We start from the raw sequence: 25,395 nt of genomic DNA, 5'->3' as shown, positions 1-25,395 counted from the left end.
AGCTTCCACTCTGGGACACCTGGCCACAATATTGAGAACTGCAAAGCTTTTAAGCACGTAGTTCAGGACCTCATTGATTCAAAGGCCGTTAACTTTGCACCAGCTCCTAATGTCGTCAACAATCCCATGCCCCAGCATGGTGGAGCCAACGTTAACATGGTTGAAGGAGAAGTCAAATTAGTCTCTGCGATCAACGATGAAGATGGGGATAGTGATTGCGACATCGATAACTGGGTGCGTCCGAGGATCCCGGGTGAAGTTCTCAACAATTGATCTTCTGAGGAGATTGTCCAAGCCACTTGTCTGGAGGAGTAATTTTCTTTGTTTATTCATGCATATCCAAGTCTTACGTTCCGCCAGGGCGTAATGACTCATTGTAGGGCTCATCTATGTGACACTTGCATTTTTTATCATAAATAAAGGACGTCTTTTTGCATTCAAATATTTCGTTCCCTGTCTTTCTATTTTTGCAGTTTTTCAAAAAAAAATGGCAATGTTTTGTTTAGTTTCCATTTTTTTTTCACACTCATAAGCACATACCATCACTCATGCAGATGCACATCACCGGATCCTATTGATAACGGTTCTGCTATGGCTCGCTTCGACTTTGAAAATCCAATCTTTCAAGCTGAAGAAGAGGGTGATGAAGACTGTGAACTCCCTGAAGAACTTACCAGGTTATTAAAACAAGAGGAAAGGGTCATTCAACCGCATCAAGAGTCTGTTGAAGTGATTAATCTCGGCACCGAGGACGCCAAGAGAGAAATCAAGATAGGGGCTGCTTTGGAAGACAATGTGAAGAAGAGGTTGATTGAATTGCTGCAAGAGTATGTTGACATCTTTGCTTGGTCTTATCAGGACATGCCAGGGCTTGACACAGACATCGTGGTACATCGCTTTCCGCTCAAAGAAGGTTGTCCTCCGGTCAAGCAGAAGCTCAGAAGAACAAGACCAGAGATGGCTGTCAAGATAAAGGAAGAAGTGCAAAAACAGTTGGATGCAGGGTTTCTAGCAGTCACAAATTATTCGCCATGGGTTGCAAATATCGTTTCGGTACCTAAGAAGGATGGAAAGGTACGGATGTGTGTTGACTACCGGGATCTGAACAGGGCTAGTCCTAAAGATGATTTCCCCTTACCTCACATCGACGTTTTGGTGGATAACACAGCTCAGTTCTCGGTATTCTCCTTCATGGATGGCTTTTCTGGCTATAATCAAATTAAGATGGCACCAGAAGACATGCAGAAGACAACATTCATAACCCCATGGGGCACCTTCTGCTACAAGGTGATGCCGTTTGGTCTGAAAAATGCCGGAGCAACATATCAGCGAGCGATGGTGACTCTGTTCCATGATATGATTCATCATGAAATCGAGGTTTATGTTGATGATATGATTGCCAAATCTCAGACAGAAGAAGAACATTTGGTGAATTTGCAGAAACTGTTTGAGCGTTTGAGGAAATTCAAGCTGAGGCTTAATCCGAACAAGTGTACTTTTGGGGTGAGATCTGGAAAACTACTGGGTTTTGTTGTTAGCGGAAAAGGGATTGAGGTGGATCCGGCCAAAGTGAAAGCGATACAGGAAATGCCTGAGCCAAGAACAGAGAAACAAGTCTGTGGTTTCTTAGGGAGGTTGAACTACATTGCAAGGTTCATCTCTCACCTAACAGCCACGTGTGAGCCAATATTCAAATTGTTGAGAAAAGATCAGGCTATCAGGTGGAATGATGATTGTCAAAGGGCGTTCGAGAAGATAAAAGAGTATTTGCAGAATCCTCCTATCCTTGTGCCTCCGGTCCCAGGGAGACCGCTGATTATGTATTTGACAATACTAGACAATTCCATGGGTTGTGTTCTCGGTCAACACAACGAGACAGGTAGGAAAGAGCATGCCATCTACTACCTGAGTAAGAAATTCACAGATTGCGAGTCGAGATACTCAAGGCTTGAAAAAACATGTTGTGCACTTGCATGGGCTGCTAAGCGATTGAGACAATACATGTTGTCTCACACAACCTTACTGATCTCCAAAATGGATCCAGTCAAGTATATATTTGAGAAGCCAGCTCTCACCGGAAGAGTTGCTCGTTGGCAAATGGTACTGACAGAGTACGACATCCAGTATACTTCCCAGAAAGCCATCAAGGGGAGTATTCTGTCAGACTATCTTGCTCAACAGCCGGTTGAAGATTATGAGCCGATGAAGTTTGATTTTCCAGATGAAGACATCATGTTCCTCAAGATGAAAGACTGTGAAGAGCCAGTTGTTGAAGAGGGACCTGGTCCAGACGAAAAGTGGACTTTAATGTTTGATGGGGCCGTCAACGCCAGAGGAAGTGGAATTGGTGCTGTCATTACAACTCCGAAAGGTGCCCACATGCCTTTCACCGCTCGTCTGACTTTTGAGTGCATAAATAATGAAGCTGAGTATGAAGCCTGTATCTTGGGTATTGAGCAAGCCATTGATTTGAGAATCAAGACTTTGGACATCGTCAGAGATTCAACTCTGGTAATCAATCAAGTGAATGGTGATTAGAACACTCTCCAGCTTACTCTGGTCCCCTACAGAGATTACACGAGAAGACTGTTGACTTTCTTCACAACAGTAAAGCTGTATCATATACCTCGGAATGAGAATCAGATGGCAGATGCTCTTGCTACTCTATCCTCCATGATCAAGGTGATTCGGTGGAACCATGCTCCCAGGATCGATGTGATGCGCCTCGACAGGGCCGCGTATGTGTTCGCTGCTGAACTGGTAGTTGACGACAAGCCCTGGTATCACGACATCAAGTGCTTTCTGAAGAATCAAGAGTACCCTGCAGGGGCATCCAACAATGATAGAAAGACTTTGAGAAGATTGGCAGGCAGTTTCTTCTTGAACAAAGACGATGTTCTGTATAAGAGGAACTTCGACATGGTTTTGCTCAGATGCGTGGACAGACACGAAGCAAACATGTTAATGCAGGAAGGTCATGAAGGCTCTTTCGGTACTCATGCCGGCGGACATGCAATGGCTAAGAAATTGTTGAGAGCGGGATATTACTGGATGACCATGGAATCTGATTGTTTCAAATATGCTCGGAAGTGTCATAAATGCCAGATTTATGCTGATAAGGTACATGTGCCGCCAAATCCTTTGAATGTGACGTCTTCGCCGTGGCCTTTTGCTATGTGGGGCATTGATATGATTGGAAAGATTGAGCCGACTGCCTCCAATGGGCACCGCTTCATCCTTGTTGTCATCGACTATTTCACCAAGTGGGTCGAAGCAGCATTGTTCGCGAATGTCACCAGACATGTGGTTGCCCGTTTCATCAAGAAAGAAATCATTTGTCGCTATGGAATTCCCGAAAGAATCATTACTGATAATGGTTCTAATCTCAACAACAAAATGATGAAGGAGTTGGCCAGAACTTCAACATTCAGCATCACAATTCTTCCCCTTACCGTCCTAAGATGAACGGTGCTGTTGAAGCGGCAAATAAGAACATAAAGAAGATTGTGCAGAAGATGGTCGTTACGTACAGAGATTGGCATGAGATGCTACCCTTCGCCTTGCATGGGTACCGTACTTCAGTACGTACATCGACCGGGGCAACCCCTTACTCCCTTGTGTATGGTATGGAAGCAGTCCTACCTGTTGAAGTGGAAATTCCTTCTTTAAGAGTCATGTTGGATGTCAAGTTAGACGAAGCTGAATGGATTCGGACAAGGTTCAATGAGTTGAGTCTTATCGAAGAGAAGCGAATGGTAGCCATTTGTCATGGGCAGTTGTATCAAAGTCAGATGAAGAGAGCCTTTGATCAGAAAGTGCGTCCTCGATGCTTCCAGGTCGGAGATTTAGTGTTGAAAAGGATCCTTCCTCCTCAGACAGATCACAGGGGCAAGTGGACTCCTAACTATGATGGACCGTATATTGTCACCAAGGTTTTTGATGGTGGGGCCTTAATGCTTGCAACGATGGATGGTGAAAACTTCACTTCCCCTGTGAGCTCAGACGCAGTTAAAAAATACTTCGCATAAAATAGACCCGCTGGACAGTAAAAAGAATAGTCCAGGCAAAAATGGGCATCCCGGCGAACCAAGAAAATGAAAAAGGTTCGGGCAAAAATTAGAGATTAAAAGTGAAAAGATTGTACACCCGGTAAGTTGAAAACCTGAAAAGGCAACTTAGGCAAAAATGGGTATCCCGGTGGATTGAAAACCCGAAAAGGGCGATCCAGGCAAAAGTTAGGGATTAAGCGAATGACTGCGTTCTGAGTAGTTCTGAATCTCATCTCGTGTCAATGACTGGAAACTTTTGAAGGATAGGAAACAGTCCAATCACTCTTTCAGAAAGCTGATCATCTGGAGGATCTTGAAGACGAGCAAGTCATAGCAGAATTGGAACCCAATAGAAATCCATTTCACATTGCCATTAGATTAATGTCTGTTTTTATCTGTTGTGCGATTACCTCTTTCCAGGGATTGCTTCCTGATGTAAATGCCTATTCAGAGGTCGATCAATCAATAAAATCATGTTATTCAGTATATCTCTGTTTTCATTTTCATTTTTCTGTTTTGTTTGCAAAAATGACGTCCGAATTTTTTGATAAACATTGCATCATGACACATAAGAGCTTTACAGGTACATGCTTAATAAACATTTAAAATTGCTGTAAATTTTAAGTGCTTTGGATCGTCTATTCAGAACAGGTACCCTCGGGGCATTTCCTTAAAATCCCCTGCAGATGATCGTGAATGTTTTCCCCAGTGAAGTCGCCAACAGACGAATTCGGTATCTTATCCCTGCAGAGTTGATCAGAGCGTTGGATTCTTCAATCCCCAGCAGGTTCTCACCATTGTACCTCCCCCCAAGCGGTGGTTTCAGATTATACACTCCCCAGTAGAGTTGACAATGTCAGACTATATACCCCCAGCGGAGTTGACAGTGCCAGACTGTATCTTCCCAGCAGAAGCGGCTGCTCCTCAGAGTTCGAGGCCAGATCGATAATCTCAATGCCAGATCCATGGTTTCTTTCCTTGAAGCAGAACCTCGGTACCGTATCGGTGTTTGCTTCCCCTGTTGAGTCATCTCTCGCAGATCATGGTTGCCAGAACCACTATCGCTTTCCCCAACAGCAGGTTTTCAGTGTCGTTCTCTCCCCAGTCAGAATCTCGGTATTTCGTCATTGCTAGAACACCGTGTGGCGGATCATTTCCCCAGCAGATCCCCTTGCCTTAGCTTGACATTCTACCCAGCATTTCGCATCCCTGCATGTAGAATCATATTGCATTGCATCCTCCCAAATCGCGTAGCATTTCCATTTTCATGGAGCATTACACCATTGAAAAATTCAAACATACGCATGTAAGCATAAAACATTCTCGGTATCCCAAGTGATAAGCCAGAAGTTGTTTCCAGTACTCAGACTGAAGATTGCTCATGACTTACCTTTGTTATCCCCAGCAAGTGTCATTGGCCCATGCGTCGCCTCTATTATCGTTCCCTATTTCTGCCGATGCTGACAGGCATGAAGTTTCCGGTATTCAGACCGAAGTGGCGTTCAGGCCAGTTTTCCGGTATCCAGACCGAAGTGGCGTTCAGGCCAATTTTCCGATGTTCAGATCGAAGAAGTTTCCGACGTTCAGGTCGATGCAACTTGTGGCATTCAGGCCAGTTTCCGGTATTCAGACCGAAGTGGCATTCAGGCCAGTTTCCGGTATTCAGACCGAAGTGGCATTCAGGCCAGTTTTCCGATGTTCAGATCGAAGAAGTTTCCGACGTTCAGGTCGATGCAACTTGTGGCATTCAGGCCAATTTTCCGATATTCAGATCGAAGTGGCATTCAGGCCAATTTTCCGATATTCAGATCGAAGTGGCATTCAGGCCAGTTTTCCGATGTTCAGATCGAAGAAGTTTCCGACATTCAGGTCGACGCAACTTGTGGCATTCAGGCCAGCCTCTCGGTGTTCAGACCGATATTAATAATCTCATATCTTCCGATGTTCAGATCGAAGTCATTTCCAGTATTCAGACTGATGAGCGGCATTCAGGCCATGGTTATTTCTGTGTTACCATTTATTTTGGTATCCAGGTTAACATTCTTTTTTGGTATTCAGACTGACTCTCACCGTACCAGAAGGATTCTTCTTTCAAGACCACCTCTTTGCCGATTCTGACAGGCATTGTTACTTCACTTCACTTCAGTGCAAATTTTCGGGCTTTTATTCTATTCAATCCCTTGATACCTCGAAAGCACGAAAGTCGCTGCTATCTTCTTTCCAGGTCTCAAGTTGATTGAATAGGGGCAGCTGTAATATCCCAAAATTTACCCTTCATTTTTCCCGGAAGCATACGCTTTACACCTCATGCATGCATTCATTTTTAGGTCATTTAGCATTTGCATTTCATCATGGCAATCGGAATCGGATCCAAGAAGCTTGAACATCATCCAGGACACTTTGTGGGCTCTATTTAGATGATCAGTCAACACAAGGGAAAGACTTGAGTTACTGCCAACAGGGGTCTATTCGTCAGTCAAAACGTTAATCTTGAAGGAGCAAAGGTTTGTTCATGAGCTGTCATGCTCGCTAGGCGAAGCCCACGTGTTTTGAAAGAAAAAAAAGAAAAAAAAAAGAAAAAAAAAAGAAAAAAAAAAGAAAAAAAAAAACGGAAAACGAAAAGAAAAAAATAATAAATAAATAAAAGAAAAAATCTTGGACTTGGACCTCTCTCATTTGAGCCCACAGGTCCACAAAAACCAGGTTATAAATTCAGAGTTTCAGTGAAACAAAAGGCCATTTTATTCCTATTACCCTGGCTGGCAGGAAAAAGATAGTGAGAGAAGAGCTAACAGAGTTCAGAGCAACCTCCAGAGACTGAAGGGAATTCATCGGCAAAGAACCAATTCCCTCTCATATAAACCCTAAGATTGCTCTGCAAACCCAACGGTGCAATTCAATTTCATTCGATCTCTCCAATCAGGTTTTCCCTATATCCATCATCTTTATGCCTTCAATTTGAATGCTCTGAATGTATGAGGTATTATGGGTGAATTTGATACCCTTTTGATGCATGTGTTTGACAAGAGGTTTAGGCCTCCTACCCTTGGTTGCTTTTTGTGAGCTTTTTGTGAATTGAAAGGGCATGATTCATGTGGTTACATTTTGATTTGGGGGCAACTCTTGGTTACCCTATCTTGTTTCTCTAACCTATTTGTTGAGTTTTGTTTTGTGAGGGCTCACATGACTTTTGCAGGGATAACTTGCGTGGTTTCCCACCTTATTTGTGGGATACCCCCTGGAGGTTCATTTCGATTACCTGTACTGACCCACTTTCTTTGATGATGTTAGCTTGGAAGGATCTCAGGGTTTATCGTTCCTTTAATTGTTGTTACCTTGGATCTTCATCCGTGTGGTACTTTTACATTTTTCCCGCATTTTACTACTTTCCTAGCTGGAAGACCTCGATAGGAGGCAATGTTTTTGTGTTTACTTTATGCAGGTTCCTTTGTCCAGGACTCCTTTTGCATGAGCATCCCTAACCCTACCAACTCATTGATTTTTTCTTCTCCTAAGAACACGTTAACTCCTTCTACTATAGGCGAGTAAGTCTCCAAAGGTCGAGCATCCGGTAGATTACGTAGTAACGTCGTTCGTCCAAAACCCAATCCATAACCCCGTAGTTAGCCGAACTACGGCTTGCTCTGATTCTCATTCTAGATGAGATACGTAGGCATAAGACGCGATGTCTTACCGAGCACACATCCCCCAAACCCATAGGTCAGCCGAGCTACGAAGACTCTGATTCTCATATTCAGATGAGATACGTATACAGTGGATGCGACATCCGCGCGAGTCATTTTCATTTAACCCCTTTTTTAGTAAACAACACAAGATAAACTCACACCCTTTAGACAAGAACTACAAAAGTGGATCTTGTAGAGTACTACGGATGCGTAGGGGTGCTAATACCTTCCCTTCGCATAATCGACTCCCGAACCCAAGATTTGGTTGTGAGACCTTGTCTTTTCCTTTCCTCTTTTCAGGTTTACTTCGAGCTTTTCCTTTCCCTCCTTTGGGACAAATAACGCACGGTGGCGACTCTTCTGTCATTTTCTTTCGCCGGTTGTTTTTTCGCACCTGTATTTTTCAGGTTGCGACACAATGTATTTGGAGACTTGGTCAAAGTAAGCCTCAAATTCAAAGAGATATTGAACCAAGGTATCATACATCTCTTGTTTGTTGAGTCTAGCTAGCAAGCGTTGAATATTATCCCCAAGTCGAGCATCTCCTTCGATGGTGTTGAGAAGGACGACCTCGAAGATGTTAGCTTTTAATTATTGAATCATGAAGTTGATTGAGTCATTGCCAGTATCGACTAACGAGGCGTCAGAAGAGTGACTTGACCTGGATCTGTCGACAACTTGCGAAGCTTTGGGAGTCTTTTGAGAGCTTTAGTAGGAATTTTTTTCTTTGAGAGCAAGGATTTCCTCTTAGCTCAAAGACGTGTTTGAAACTAAATCATAGACGTCGACTTGAGCTTGCTCTGGTTCTTTATTGGTAGGTTGATCATTTTTGATGACTAGGGTAGTTTCGACGTTGAGCATAGCCCGCTCTTCATTAGCTTTGGTTGGGCAATCAGATTGTGGGACATATTAAGCCAATTTATCTTGAAAGGATGCATTAGTGTCGTCCAATTCTTTGTTGTGTTGTGGAGAACGCTGGTTTACGATGATTTCCACTTCAGATTATGGAAAAGCGTCTATTGTTTTGTTAATGGGTTGGTTGTCTAGATGAACAGATGAAATGTTGGAATCAAGGAAATCCGACCAATGGATGTGAGATAATGTTTCATAAGGAATTGAACAAGGGATACTTGGTGGATTTTCTACCTCATTCTGGTTCATTTATGTTGTTCCCTGAAAAGAGGAAAGAATAATGAGTTGAAGCCCAAAGTAAGGTACAAAAAACATAGTAGGGGGTGAATCAAGAAGTACCTCAGAGTCATCTTTGTCTGGTTCTTTGATCAGTTCGCATTGAGGTGCGTTTAGTTTTTTATTTTTAGTTGATGGAAGATCTTGAGCTTTCTTTTGATTCTTTTCTTTCTTATCTTTTTTTTGCCTCTACTTCTTCTTTGTTCTTGTTGGAAGGACCGATACTTGAGGTCGTGGTATATTTCTCGAGATTTGATTTCTTAGAGGTTATTTTATTTTTTCTAGTTTATGTTTGGTCTGGGAGAGGATTTAGGCTTTGGCCTTGAGAAGATAAGAGTTTTCTCAGACTCCTCTGAGCTTTCTTTTTCAGCCTAAGTTTTTGTTGGCTTTGGAGTATCCTAAAAGTTAAGTCAAATGAGATAGATGGTTCTTAAAAAGATTACAAAAGAAGGTCAAAATCAATGATGTACTTGAGTCAAAGTGGTCGTAGACTTCTTCTTTTTCTTGGATTTGGTAACGGGGGAGTCAGAATCATGCTTTCGATTCTGAAAGATGAACTGTTGGAATTATCTCAAACAATGAGGAAAGGTCAGAGAAGAAAGAGGTACCTTTTTCTTGGGCTCTTCTATTTTCTCTGTTTCTTCTGCGTTGGAAGGTCCTTCACCATTAGGCTCAGTCTGCGCTTCAGGTTCACCTGCAATCGAAACGTAAGAAAATGAAAGGTATGAATAATTCGAAGACAATAGTAAGTATATACCTTGTGGTTCTAGATTTTCTTATACGTCGGAGAAAGCAGCAACTAATCTCTTTTGAAAGTTGTCTTTTGTAAAGTGGTTATTGAAGTACTGTGTCCACCAGTTATGGTATTCGATGGTCATGAAAAATGATTGTTGAAATTGGAAAGTAGGAAGTTCATGGACTTGGTTATAGGAAAATGCAGTGCAAACTTTGTAATCTGCAATGGTGAATCTCTTTTTCGACCAGCAAATATCATCTTCATGGATGTAAAGTGAGCATGGAAGCATTTGGCTAAAGCCAAATTTCCTGGCCACTAAGTTGGGCTAGTAGCCAATGAAAGCATAGTCAGGAGTCCCAATTTTGATTCTTGTGGTAGGAGTGTGGGAGTCACAAAGGCTGCCCAAATGGAGTTCGACATGGTAGCTGCTGAAGGAGAAACCCCTGGAAACTTGTTCCTAAACCAAGACGACCCACACATCGATCAACAAAAGGGGCCATTGTCGAAGCAAAAATGGTTGATTCAAGGAAGAGATTGATGTATTTCATAAGTATATTTTGTGAGGGAATTTCTTGAGGGGTAGTCAAAGAAATCCTGATGCCTTTGATGGCTCTGCAGTCATTATGTGTTATCAAGGCTAGAGAGGTAGTGATATGGAGTTTTGGTTCAAATGTGGAGTTTAGCCAAAGTTGCAAAAGCCACAATGTTTTAATTTGTAGGAAGCTTCTCCAAGTGATTGGTATATATTGGCCAAGAGAAGTTTGCTTAATGAGATGTGTCGACCTTCGTGGAGTTGAATGAAGGTATGAATTTCTTAGCCACTTATAAGGAGCTAGAGCAGAAAACGTAATAAGAAAGCCAAAGTGTCAAGAAGGTTATGTGCTCCTGGTCGGAGACTTCAGCGTTTTCTTTGTCATGATTGTCGAGGATGAAGTTTTTGAAACTGAATCGTTCGATGGTGAATTCTTTAGTGGTTTATAAGGTTGGAATAAAGGTGTCGCCTAAGGGTTTTAATCATGTGATGGTTACTACATCAAACAAGGTTGGCGTTAACATGCCACAAGGAAAATGGAAAGTGTTAGTCGAACCTTCCCACGAGAAGATCGACACTGATAACATGGATGAATTATACATAGGGTCAGTTCTAGATATATCGACCATGCCATAAATGCTTATGTCTTCCCATTGTTTTTTCCTCTGGGTTGGACTTATTTGAGCCAGGAAATGTGTTCCTTATTGGGAGCAGGTGGGCGGATCGAAATACACGTGCAGGTTTGTCCATAAAGGATATATCGAGGGAGAGTTCTTCAAACGCCAAAGGCATGGTGACCGAGAAATCTGGGGAGAAGTTCTTAACTTTCCCAACTTGTGACTTGGAATTCGGATAGGGCCCTAATAAGGCAAAACGTTTGTTGGACAGAGAAAAAAGGACGAGTACTTGTTTGACCTAGTTGAGGATTTTTTCTTTTGACAATGGAGGTTCAGGGATGAAATCTCTTCCTTGTTCATCCTCCTCTGGTGGGATTGTGAAGGACATTGAATTCTTTCATGTGTCAAACTTGGAATATGATGCCTTGGTGGATGTCATTGCTGAAAGTGGGAGCGTTTTTGAAGAAAATAAAAGGTTTTTCTCTATGCGCAAGAAAGATATGATAATAGTTGAAATGAAGAAGAAGAAGAAGAAGAAGAAGAAGAAGAAGAACAGAAAGAATATGAAGCTGGGTATTTATAGCCTTCTATTGCACGCCTAAGGTCGGACACATGGCATCCGTGTGGAGATCTTGAAACAATTTTGTTTGTTACGAAGTGGAGCATTGATGTGAGTAGGGCAGATAAAGCAGGCGACACATCCATGACCTCCTATAAAATATGAGTGATGATGAGATTTTGAAACAGATCTCATTGAAAATGACAATACGCCATAAAAATGGGTAATGATGATAATGACATCAACGAAGAAGTGGAAGCAATGTCGAAAAATACGATCAAAAGTGCCACATTTCTTTTTTCTGATTCAAATTGAAACATGACATTTTGGGGGGCCAATTTGTGACCTTGAATTTTTCGACCTAAATATAAATGGCAAGTAAGAATAAGTGTGTCATGATGAAAGCTAAAAATCAGATGTATTAAATCAAAGTTATAAGTTAATGTGATTTGAACTTGTCAAAAGTTATGTATGTGACAAGTTTGGTCGAGGCAGCTGAAGGTCGAGGAGCGTTGGTAGAGTCTCTGGACTTAGTGAAAATTTTAAATGTTCTTATTGGTTATTTGGCCTGATTGAAAGAGAGGGGATTGGATTAGAACATGTGGTTACTCGAAGACACGTGGAGTCCCGTCGAAGATAACGACTGCATGGAAGTAAAATATGTCGTGATTTATTTAGCAGACTGTTTGTAGGTAGTTATTTTAGATTAGTATATAAAGTAATGTTTGTTTACATTAAAGGGGTCCGCAATTGTACTCACATTTCTACATACTCAAACTATCTGCGTAATTGAGAAACAAGTGAAGAAAATATACGTATGTGTCCCACATTTATAAATTTCAAACACTTTTACGTTCAAGTTTTTCTCTGCATTAAGTTACATTTCAATTCCTGTCATTTTATCTTCAGTTTACATTTCGATCTGAGTTCATCTTTATTTCAAAACCTTTTACATTCTAAGTCTTGTCAAAATTTCACATTATTATCTTCACATTTTGTTTCGATTTCAATCATAACATGATGTTTAGAGATTTAAATTCACACAAATATGTTCTGGGAGATTTTCAAATTTGATCCTTAAGTATTAATATAAACTTGTTTTGTTTATCATATTAATCGGTAAACATGATGGTATTGGTGATGGTATTGGAGTGTAATCCAATATTCAGTTAGCATTTCATTTAATTATCATTTAAGTTTAATTTGAGATGCATTTAGTTTGACAAGTAATTCTTAGTGTATGTATAAATATTGAACCTCTGCTAAGTTAAAAAAGTGTAATAGAATTTTTATTGCAATCAATTTCACTTTAAAAATTAGTTACGATTCAGTTTCTCTCTTCTCTCTCTTCCATCTTCATCATCTCCATCTTCTTTCTCTTGTGCATCAACAAACTTTATCTGATTTGTCAATGGTGGTAGCAAAAGCAATATATACACTCCTATCATAATATTTTAAGGATACAAATTCAAGTCATTGTAGTATAATGATATAATTTATCTAGTAAAAAATAATAATCCAATTACACAATGTAAAATAGTGATTAAATACCATGCACATACCACTTTCTCTAATTATTTCTTTGTATTCAACCCTATTAAGATTGACCATGTAAAATTCATGTTCTATGTCCGTCGAATTCATATCTCCAGCAGATTCTCATACAACCCTCAAATCAGCCTAACATGATAAAAAAATCGATAGACCTCTCTAATAATTTATGCCTTTTCGAATCTCACATTTCTTATAGATTTTTTTTAGGTTCCACAATTCAAATGATTAGAACATTCTTTTTCAATTTTTCAATTTTTTTTAACAACAAAAAGATACTACCACTCCAAGGTAGAGATGTCAAAGAGGCGTACCCGCCTCATCCCGTAAAAACCTGAAGAAAAAGAAAAACAAGATGGGACGACCTAAACTCGTCCTGCAAAAAAGTGAGGGCAAGACCGGTAAAGTCCGCAAACACTGCATATTTTAAACTTAAAAACATAAAAGTTTATGTAAATGTTCGTTATTGCGGAAATACGCAAAGAAAATTGAACGGGACGGGACGGACTTTTTAATTTTTTTGTATAGATTTTTTGAATTCTACACTGTAACTAAATTGTTCACTTCAAAAATTTCAAATTTCTTTTACACTTCCAAATCCTATAATTCAAATGTGTAAAATACTCTTAAAATCTTTTATAATATTTTACAGTTCGTATTCTACAATCAGAACGTATAAAATATTGATTTTAAATTTTATAATTTTTACACTTTTCAATCATACCCAAACGTGTAAAATGATTTAAATTTTATTATTTTTAAACTTTTAAATCCTACAATCTAAAAGTATAAAATACTCTATTTAAACTTTCCATGGTTCTTAAACATAGAGATCATATAATTAAGCTAAACTCCACTTGGATTTAGTGATGTGAAGAGAGAGTCAAAATTGGAGGAAACACATACTTACAAGACAAATAAGAATCAAATCTCAAGTCCCAACCTCATTCTAGCAACTAATGTATGACACAATTACTATGAACGACTTACCTTCCAACTAACACACATTTACCAATTGCACACTTCATGTATTGCCTATTCTAAACTTGTCACACTATTATTACTCCCAACATGCCAAAAATACAATACTATATATACTTGTGCATTCTCTATCCAAAATATTGTGGATAAGTAACATTCACAGCATAGACAAATATAACACACATTTGAACTAGCAAAAAGAAGAAATATGGGAGATGAAGGTATAGTTAGAACTGTCACAAAGCATGTCACACCAGGTAAGGCTACTATATTGGCTCTTGGCAAGGCTTTCCCTCACCAGCTTGTGATGCAAGAGTATTTGGTTGATGGATATTTCAGGGACACTAATTGTGATAATCCTGAACTTAAGCAGAAACTTGCTAGACTTTGTAAGTATATAGTGAAATACACACAATACTTCAAGTATTTTTTATTTACTAAAACCGTGTTTATTGATTTGATATGAACAACAGGCAAGACAACGACAGTGAAAACGAGGTATGTTGTTATGTCGGAGGAGATACTAAAAAAGTATCCGGAACTTGCTGTTGAAGGCGCGGCTACTGTAAAACAACGTCTAGAGATATGTAACAAGGCAGTGACACAAATGGCGATTGAAGCTTCTCAAGTTTGCATAAAGAATTGGGGTGGATCTTTATCTGACATAACACATGTGGTTTATGTTTCGTCTAGTGAAGCTAGGTTACCGGGTGGTGATCTTTATTTATCGAGCGGACTAGGACTGAGTCCTAAAATTCAACGAGTTATGCTTTATTTCGCCGGTTGCTCTGGAGGTGTGGCTGGTTTGCGCGTTGCAAAAGACATAGCTGAAAACAACCCTGGTAGCAGAGTTTTGCTTGCTACTTCTGAGACGACAATTATTGGATTCAAGCCACCGAGTGCTGATAGACCCTATGATCTTGTTGGTGTGGCGCTCTTTGGAGATGGTGCTGGTGCTATGATAATTGGTTCAGACCCGATATTGGAAACTGAGAAGCCGTTGTTCGAGCTTCATACTTCAGCTCAGGAGTTTATACCAGACACTGAGAAGAAAATCGATGGGAGACTGACAGAGGAAGGGATAAGCTTCACGCTGGCGAGAGATCTTCCTCAGATAATTGAAGACAATGTTGAGGGATTCTGTGACAACCTAATGGATGTTGGTGGGTTGGAGAATAAGGAGTACAATAAGCTGTTTTGGGCTGTTCATCCAGGAGGACCTGCGATATTGAATCGCATGGAGAAACGGCTTGAGCTGTTGCCTGAGAAGCTGAATGCCAGTAGGAAAGCTCTTAGGGATTATGGAAATGCTAGCAGTAATACTATTGTTTATGTGTTGGAGTACATGATAGAAGAAGGAAACAAGATTAGAAAGGAAGGAGGAGGAGATCCTGAATGGGGATTGATACTTGCTTTTGGACCTGGAATCACTTTTGAGGGGATTCTAGCAAGGAACCTTTGTGCTTGAAAATCTTTATACAATTGTGATACAAAGTTTATCAATAAAGAAGAGTAAAGAAGAGTAATTGTAACAAAAACTCTAATCAAATAGAGACTTTATGAAGTATAAAACATTATGAACCATAATAAATAACCGTACCGCATAACATAAAATATATTTAGTCTACTTTCATCCCCAACTTTACACATTCCACCAGGAACAGAATAAGTATGTCAACACAAAGTGTACTCTAAGTCTAACATGGGTAACCAAACATGATGCCTGATTAAGTTAAAGAAAATGTGAGGGCATAGATCTTTAATCACACCACTCCAGAGGGAAGACGCAGAACAAGCTGTCCTCCGAAAACGCTGCAATATAATAAACATCATTAGGACAATCGTGCGGAGTCGCGTTGAACATATCTTACGTCGCAACCAGCAAAAGCCGCAAAAAGATTGCCAAAAAACTATATTATGAACTATACTAACCTTTTGACATAATAGTAACAGAAATCGGCTAAGATGAATGTCTGGACAATTTCTGAGATAAGAACCATTGACGGCCATAAACCATACCCTAAGGCAACCAACAAATGTCCACGGGTATCTAACACCTGTTACGAGAAATAGTAAGTTAGTAGGAGACATATGGTTAAAAAATCCAAGTACAAAAACATAAGAAACAAGGCAATAACAGCAGCATTCTTGTAACCACGTGACCATCAATATGATCGGATGTAAACTTGTGAACACGCAAACATTGCAATAGGAGTTGCTGCCATGTAACTCAGGGGTTACAGACTTGGGTCGTCAAATCAGTATCATTTGCCAATACAAGGTTGTAGCCTAGATGGTGTTTGACCCTCACAAAATAGCAAGAGCTTTACAGCACAAGATGCCCTTAAAAAATGTTGTAAGTCATACTTATACCGTTGGAAATAAAATAGAAACTAAAACTTATCAAAATTTGTTCATATTCCACTCCTTGATCAACAGGAGAGAATTGTGCAGTTATAAATTTGCAAGTGAATCAAAGGACTGACTAATGAAATTGTGAAACTTCATGAACAGACCTGGAGAACCCAATGAGCACAGCTCAAGAATCTTGCTACACCCAGTGCAAATACATAATGAGCGGTGAATGGCTCAACGATCTGAAAGTACAAAATAAAACAATTCAGAAGGAAAGTAATAGAATCAGATCCCATACATTAGAAGATTGACATATATCCCAGAGTTAAGAAATTATACTTTGGTGTTCTGCATGACCCGAAGTTGGGGTAAAACTGAAACAGCTTCCAGATATACACAGAATGCCCAGAAAATCCTGTTCAATATATGATGAGAAGTTGATGGATGAATAACCAAGGCTAACACGGCACATGGTAACACCTGCATCCATTTTCAAAAGTAAAGTATTATCAAGATCATGCCGATGGAAGGCAAATGCAAAAGTTACAATAAATCTCAATATATACAACCATTTCACACAATGCCACATCAAATATGCGAGATGCTTCATAGTACATCTCTATCATCTAAAGATACAGCATTGAATACTCAAACCATATTTACCATAAAAGAAAATGAAAAAAAATGCTTTTAAATTTAGGATGAAACAATTGGAGCTTACCACATAATATATTGCAAAGTTATCCTTCTCTTCCATGTAACTAGCCTTTAGCTTAAAACGAATCATGTATATAACCCACACGGTAGTGACGAAAGTAGCCAAATCAAGTACGGTGTGTATGTCATATTCCATGACAAAACTACAATACAGCCTAACAGCTAAAAATATAGCTGTTAATTCCTGGGATTTGAGTGATAATCCTGTGTACATCATTCAAAACCATTATCAACAAAATCAAAAATTCAATTAATGTCTCTTCTTGATCCAATTAAGCCAAACACAAACACAAACACAATTGAAACTAGCTAAACAATGCCAATCTGATTGAGACCGTAGAAAAGTAATGCCAAAATTCAATTTCCTTTTAAGGAAATCTAATAATGGAATAAAAATCTATCGAAACAAATCCCAAAAAATTGATCTTTTGATAGAACAAAAAAGGGGAAATTTTTAACCTACCCAAGAATGCAAAAATTGAAAAGATTCAAGATACATATTGAATCGAAAAAGAAATAATTTGAATTACAAACCGGCACAGGTCTTCTCTTTCATGAGTTTATAGATAAGAACGGAGATTCCGAGGGAGTGAACAGCCTCAGCAGCGACAAAGAGATTATCGTGATCGTGAACGATGAATCGGAGGATAACAAGAGCGGTCATGCCGGAAACGACGGCCAGAAAAGCCTTGACCTTTGGTGGTTGTCGCCTGACCCATGTGGAGATGGCGTGGATCGAAGTTTTCTGAGGTCTCATGGCGAAAAGGGTTTTCTTCTGAGTGCTCGAAAACACAAGAGAATACAGCACAAGACAAAGATAGTTCTTCTTGGCCCAAAACTACAACCGTGGAACAAACAATTGGAAGGATCTATAGATTTGAGAGAAGAGGATAGAACAAAAACACCCAAGGAACACAATGAAACACACACCAACAAACAAATTATGCAATTGTGTTAGATTATATAATTAACTAATTATATATTAATCACTATGGTTGAGATTAAATTGGATTAGATCTTATTTTATTGAAATTTTTCTATCAAAATAATTAATTTGATTTGATTTCTTTCTACATGAAAGTTATTTTTATTTGACTTTTGCCAAATAAATAATAATATATAAATTGATAAATTAGCTTGATTGTGATACATTAATACTAGGGTTGTGATTAAAATCAAATATTTTTAATGAGGTGACAATTATGATTGACTAATAAAATAGAAAACTCTTTAATTAGATTTTTTTTATTAATTAAATCATGAGAAAGTTATAAAGATAATGGATATAAATAAGTTAAATATATGATGGAGATATATCTTTCAACAATAAAATAAATAAATAATATTTGATGATTAATATTGAATAGTTAAGGATAGGTTATATTAGTAAATTTTTATGTTAATGGAGTTTATTTGATATATAATATTTGACTGAATGATGCATATTTGAGAGAAATTTCAGTTATCTCATCATTAAACTAATAAAAAAAATTAAAATATTAAATATAATATTAACATAACTCAAACTTCTAATGATATATTTAAAAAAATTATAATTATATAAAAATATTTTAATTAAAACCCTTTTTGTTATAAATATTAAATTTGTTTTTGAAGTATAAATATTTAATTATTTTTAAACATAAGTGAAAATCCAATACTTAATAACAAATTACTCATTATTAATATAAAAAAAATAGAAGTTCCTAAATACTTCATCTATTTTCAAAAAAAAAATTAAAATAGTTTTAGTCAAAAGACTAATTGATTAAGAAGTTTACTTAATCAATTAAAAAGTAAAATTTCACTTTTTAATTGATTATGAAATTTTGTTTAATTGATTATGAAATAAACTCGTCCTCTAATGAAGCCTTTTAATTCAATAAAGTTTGAATCTCGCAAGTTCTTTCCTAATTTTTTAGGTCACAATCGATTAGAGTGACAGTCTAATCGATTATGAAGCAGATCCAATCTAAAAAAAAAATTCATGTTTTAGATAAAAAAAAATTACTAGAACTTGTTTTCCCTTTAAAACATAAAAGAAATCTGAAATATTACTATTCTTTATTATTCACTATTTTCTTGAAAATTTCTCATACACTTAGAATTACTTTGGTGCTAAGAGAGTGAAACCATTAGTATATTTTAGTGCTGAAGGAGTGAAATCATTAGCAAAAAGTGTGCTGGTGTAAATGTTGTTTAAATTTATTTGAGTAAATCAAGAATGTTATTCTCATGTGAGTCTAATATATTATAAAGGTTGCAAGTTAAACCCGGATAAACGATTAGTGTATAAGGTATGCGATAAAAGTTTAAGTTGTTAGTGGAACTCTCAAGGAAAATCTTTTGGGACTGAAGTACATCATGTGATTTAAGGTAAGTATAAGTTCTAGTGTGTTATTTCCTTTTCCTTATTTCTTTAATTTTTAATTATTTACTCTTTCGTGTTTAATCTTATTTTCATCCTTTTTTATAAAATTAATTGTTTTCTTAAAAGTTTTGAAAATCGTATTATCACAAATCATCCCCTCTTGTGTTTTAAGTTACTTGGTCATCCGATGTAAAAAAGTCTAGGATTTAAAGAAATGTGGGACACCCTTTAAGTTACCTATGAAGGTATCACTGAGGTAAAAAAGGGTTAGGATGAACACATTATACCATGAGTATGAATTGTTTACAATGAAACTTGAAGAAAACATTCAAGATATGGAAATATGGTTTATTCACATTGTTAATCATTTATGAACTATGAGTAAGACTTTTCAAAAATGAGAATTTAATTAATAAAGTCCTTAGATACCTAAATCACAATTGAATCTAAAGAATTGTCTTATATGGATTTGACTACTTTGTTTGACAAATTGCATGAACATGAGATTGAACTAAAAAGGGTTATTGAAAATGAAGAAGGTGATCATAAAAAGAAAAATTGTGCACTCAAAGTTGAAGAGACCAGAGAAACATAAAGTGATGAAGACATGAACTCTTAGTTTGCAACTTCAAAAAGTTCATATGGCACAAAAATCAACCTCAAAGTTTCCAACATAAAAATAAAGAAAGATCATCTTTTGTGCCAACATGCTTCTAGTGCAGAAATAAATGTCACATAAAGCCAAATTGCCTTCAAAATCAGAAACAAACTAAAAGACATAAAGTCCTCAAAAAGAGACAAAGAAGACATAAATAACATGGAATGATAATTATACAGACTCCTTCGATGAATTTGAAAAAGAGGAAGAAGTCAACATATGTCTCATGGAAAATTATAAAGAAAACAAGACAAATGATCTAACTTCTCAATTTACTTATTTTGACTTCTTCTTCGTACTTGCTAAAAAAAAGTATAAATGCATTGCACCCCTATGCTGGTAGGGATGTCTAGAGGCTTTATAATATGCAGTGGTGAAAGGTCATGTTTAGCGGTGTTTTATGTGATGTGAGAGCAAGCTCACGAGGGTATTTCATGGTGAATTCGGAATATCTCCTTAACCCTTATGATGAAATATTTATAGAGGCTTATGGGTATGGATTTGGGGGCTCCTAAGAAGTAGTAATTGCTCCACCTTGAATAAGGAAACTGTTGACTGCCTACTTAAGGAGAAGAGTGATCCAAAACGCAGCGGAATTTTAAAAAAATTCTCCTTTAGTGATCCTTACGAATGGGCATGATCAGTGATAGAATCGTTACCTCTTGTGGCGATTGAAACCTTTGATGCAGATCTACGGAGCGATCACGAACGTTGAATGGTGACAACGCCTCTACTCAGTCCACACGAACGGATTCCTTCAATCTCAGTGCTAGCTGCTACAAATGAAGGCTTTAAGTGTGTGTGTGTGTGTATGTGTGTGTGTGTGTGTGTGTGTGTGTGTGTGAGAGAGAGAGAGAGAGAGAGAGAGAGAGAGAGAAACGAAATTGCAACTGCACAAATGCTTCTACACAAGGGTTCTATTTATAGAACCACTTGTGTGGGCTGCAAGCTAAAAAGCCCACTTAAGTGTATGTGGCCCATATCTTATAATATGTCAAAATCACTTAAGCGTGTGGTACCTTACCATATTTCGTATTCTACTTAAGTACAGCGTACCTTACGATGTTCTACAATTCACTTAAGTGCACCGTACCTTATGGTGTTCCTTAGTTACTCTATCTCTCATCAATCTGTCCTTTTGTGTGTGACCCTGTAGGTTTTCGCGGCATTGGCAATTGTATTAAATCACGTATTTAACATAATAAATAGTGAGCGGTATCTAGCAACACATCATTGCTATCCAAGACACGAAAATGTCATGTGATCTGACAAATCCTTTTGTGATAATACTTATATGTACAATTTACCCTTTTACCTTTATGTCTATATTGAACACAAAGCATAGACCGTGTCATCCTTGTCCAGTTCAATATTGGGCCGTAGACATTTATCCTGTTACGCAGGATGGGCAAATTCCATCTAGGTCACTCATGTCCCTCAGCATGCTTCGTGGAGTACCCATCAACTGTCTTTATGGTCATCCAGTTACGGACAATGTTTGATCAGCAATAAGGCACTCGACTCTACATCTAGGGTACATAGTGGTTTCAGGCCAAAGGGTGGTATACACCATTATCACCATGAGAATAACTTATGACACTTAGCATAAAATTCTATATAGTATTCTCATAGCGGGTCAATCCAATATAAATATTACTCTCAAGATTCATACTTATGTTTAAGACTTGATAACTCCTTATCCATGATCCATGAGATGTGATCATCAGACTATATACATAATAATCTTAATGCTTTAATGTTATCCCACTTCATAACAAAGCTCGACTACGGATACTTTAAGAATAGTGTCCTTATGTTTAATGGTATCTCATGATTAAGTCACACTTGATACATTAAACGGACTAGCTATTCTAGGGACTTTATTAAACAAACATAATAAAGAAAAAGTCTTTTATTATTAATAAATAATTCGATACAAGTACCAAAAGTATTGGCCTCTAGGGCTTACACCAACAATCTCCCACTAGCACTAGAGCCAATCAGGCATACCCCTAATGCCCATAGATCTAGTATGGCCATCATGCTTCTGCTGTGCAAGAGGCTTTGTCAGTGGATCAGCAATATTGTCAAGTGTAGGTACTCTGCATATTTTCACATCTCCTCTATCTATTATCTCTCGAATGAGGTGATAACGCCTAAGTATGTGTTTGGATCGTTCGTGAGATCTACGCTCCTTAGCTTGTGCGATAGCACCATTGTTATCACAATAGAGACCAATGGGATCCACAATGCTAGGAACTATGCCAAGTTCACTAATGAATTTTTTGATCCAAACAGCTTCCTTTGTTGCACTTGAGGAAGCAATATACTCGGCCTCAGTTGTAGAATCAGCAACTGTATCTTGCTTTGAACTTTTCCAGCTCACAGCGCCACCGTTTAAGCAAAACACATAACCAGATTGCGATCTAAAGTCATCCTTATCTGTCTGGAAGCAAACATCGGTGTATCCAATTACAACAAGTTCTTCCTGACCTCCATATATCAAGAATTAGTCCTTAGTCCTTCTCAAATACTTAAGGATATTCTTGACAGCTACCCAATGAGCATCACCGGGATCAGATTGGTACCTACTCGTTGCACTTAAAGCATACGAGACATCTGGTCAAGTACATAACATGGCATACATGATAGATCCTATTGCAGATGCATATGGAATCTTATTCATGTGATCCCTTTCTTCCTTAGTTGAAGGGGATTGTGTTTTTTATAGACACAAGCCATGTTGCATAGGTATGAATCCTTTCTTGGAATCATGCATATTAAAGCGTCTCAACACTTTGTCCATGTATGTACTCTGACTTAGGCCAAGCAGTTTTTGTGATATATCTCTATAGATTCCGATTCCTAATATATAGGTTGCTTCACCTAGGTCCTTCATAGAAAAGCATTTCCCCAACCAAGACTTTACTTGTTGCAGGGTAAGGACATTGTTTCCAATGAGTAATATGTCATCTACATATAATACTAGGAAAACGATCATGCTCCCACTAACCTTCTTGTAGACACAAGGCTCATCTTCGTTCTTGATGAATCCATATTGTTTTACTATTTCATCAAAATGAAGATTCCAGCTTCTGGAAGCTTGCTTCAATCCATATATTGATCTTTGTAACTTACATATCTTTTGGGCTTCTTCTGGTATGTCAAATCCTTCAGGTTGTGTCATGTACACATCCTCAAGAAGATTCCCATTAAGGAAAGCAATTTTGACATCCATCTGCCATATTTCATAATCATGATATGCAACGATAACAAGTAAAATCCGAATAGATTTAAGCATTGCAACTGGTGAAAAGGTTTCATCATAGTCAACCCCATGAATTTGTTTATATACTTTTGCAACCAGTCTTGCCTTATAGGTATGTACCTTACCATCCATGTCAGTCTTCTTTTTGAAGACCCACTTGCATCCTATAGGGTTAACTCCTACAGGAGGCTCTACCAAGGTCCAAACTTGGTTTGTGTACATGGAATCCATTTCATATTTCATGGCTTCTAGCCACTTCTCAGACTCGGGACCAGTTATGGCCTCTTGGTAGGTCACAGGCTCATCTTGATCCATGAGTAATACATCGCCTTGATCAGTTATGAGATACCCATATCTCTCAGGTAGGTGATATATCCTGCTTGACCTACGTTGGTCTTGTTCTACTTGAGCAGGTTGCTCTTCCACAACTACTTGCGTTTCCTGCTCTAATTCCTCCATAGGTGTATTAATGCTTTGTGATTCTTGAATTTCTTCAAACTCTACTTTCCTCCTACTGATTCCTTTGGAAATAAAATCCTTTTCTGGGAAAACTCCAGTTCGAGCGACAAACACTTTGCCCTCAGAAGGATTGTAGAAGTAATACCCTCTTGGAAGGTTCGATTTATTCTCTCAGATACACCGTTCCATTTGGGTGTTCCAGGAGGAGTAATTTGGGATAGGATCTCACACTCTTTCAGATGGTCATCAAACTCTAGGCTTGAATACTCACCACCTCAATCTGATCGAAGAGGTTTAATATTCTTACCTAGTTGGTTTTGTACTTCATTCTTGAATTCCTTGAAATTTTCAAAGGAATCTAATTTGTGTTTCATTAAATACACATAACCATATCTACTGAAATCATCAGTAAATGTGATGAAGTACTAAAAACCTCCTTTGGCTGGTATGTTCAATGGTCCACATACATCAGTATGTATGAGGGCCAAAACATCATTAGCTCTTTCACCTTTTCCTGTGAATGGAGACTTTGTCATCTTTCCAATTAAATAAGATCTGCATGTCTCATATGATTCATAATCAAAAGAGTCCAAGAGTCAATCTTTATGGAGTTTGGAAATGCGTTTCTCATTTATGTGGCCTAATCGATAATGCCAAAGTTAAGTTGGATTTAACTCATTAGGTTTCATCCTTTTAGTATTAATGTTATAAATAGGCATTTCAAGATCAAGGACATATAGTCCATTGTTCATTTGTGCAGTAGCATAGAATATATCATTCAAATAAATGGAGCAACAATTGTTCTTTATTATAAATGAAAAACCAAACTTGTCTAAACAAGAAACAAAAATAATATTCCTGCTAATTGCAGGTACATAATAACAGTTCTCTAACTGAATTATTAAACCACTAAGTAAAGTCAATACATAAGTTCCTACGGCTAAAGCAACAACCTTTGCTCCATTGCCAACTCGTAGGTCAACTTCACCTTTTGCCAAATCTCTACTTCTTTTTAGCTTCTGCATATTGGTACAAATGTGAGAACCGCATCCAATATCTAATACCCATGATGCAGAAGTAGATAAATTAATTTTAATAACAAAAATACCTGAAGATGAAGTCTCTACTCCATTCTTCTTATCTTTCAGGTACTTTGGGCAGTTTCTCTTCCAATGTCCGGTCTTACCGCAATGGAAGCAGGTGTCTTCCTTTGCTATGCCTCCACTAGGCTTCAAAGCAGGAGCAGTGGGTTTGGGTTTGGCAACTTCCTTGCCTTTCCCTTTATCACCCTACTTAGTGGGTCTTTTGTTCTGTCTCTTTCCATTTCTGATCATCAGAATGGACTTCCCTTTTGACTTCAGATTCTGCTCAACAGTTCTTAACATGGCTAGCAGTTCAGGAAGAGATTTGGCTATATCATTCATATTGAAATTAAGGATAAATTGACTGAATCTATCTGGAAACGATTGCAAGATCAAATCAGTCGCAAGTTCCTTTCCGAGGGGAAAACCCAACCTCTTAAGGTTCTCCACATACCCAATCATCTTGAGCACATGGGGACCTACAGGGGCTCCCTCAGCTAACTTGCCTTGAAAAAGGGCTTTTGAAACTTCAAACCTTTCTTGCCTTGCTTGCTCTTGATAGAGCATCTTCAGGTGTTCGATCATA

At 38.1% G+C, this 25,395-nt stretch overlaps 2 protein-coding genes across 2 annotated transcripts; one reads left to right on the top strand and one right to left on the bottom strand.

Moving 5' to 3' along the window:
• Positions 1 to 14,026: 14,026 nt before the first annotated feature.
• On the top strand, positions 14,027 to 15,367 carry LOC127108284 (type III polyketide synthase B). Its single transcript, XM_051045735.1, has 2 exons — positions 14,027 to 14,288; positions 14,373 to 15,367. Exons 1-2 carry the CDS (start codon positions 14,108 to 14,110, stop codon positions 15,365 to 15,367), a joined length of 1,176 nt encoding a protein of 391 aa, XP_050901692.1. The 5' UTR covers positions 14,027 to 14,107.
• Positions 15,368 to 15,425: 58 nt separating this feature from the next.
• On the bottom strand, positions 15,426 to 18,011 carry LOC127108285 (uncharacterized). Its single transcript, XM_051045736.1, has 6 exons — positions 17,506 to 18,011; positions 16,976 to 17,175; positions 16,594 to 16,734; positions 16,416 to 16,496; positions 15,832 to 15,956; positions 15,426 to 15,711 (listed from the first exon to the last, which is right to left on the bottom strand). The coding sequence occupies exons 1-6, from the start codon at positions 17,726 to 17,728 to the stop codon at positions 15,663 to 15,665; spliced, it is 819 nt and encodes a 272-aa protein (XP_050901693.1). The 5' UTR covers positions 17,729 to 18,011; the 3' UTR covers positions 15,426 to 15,662.
• Between the last annotated feature and the right edge of the window lie 7,384 nt (positions 18,012 to 25,395).

Source organism: Lathyrus oleraceus, chromosome 7, assembly GCF_024323335.1.
Source record: "Lathyrus oleraceus cultivar Zhongwan6 chromosome 7, CAAS_Psat_ZW6_1.0, whole genome shotgun sequence".
Taxonomy (NCBI): Eukaryota; Viridiplantae; Streptophyta; class Magnoliopsida; order Fabales; family Fabaceae; genus Lathyrus; species Lathyrus oleraceus.
Note: the sequence above shows the minus strand (reverse complement) of the source record. Positions and strands in the feature narration are given on the sequence as shown.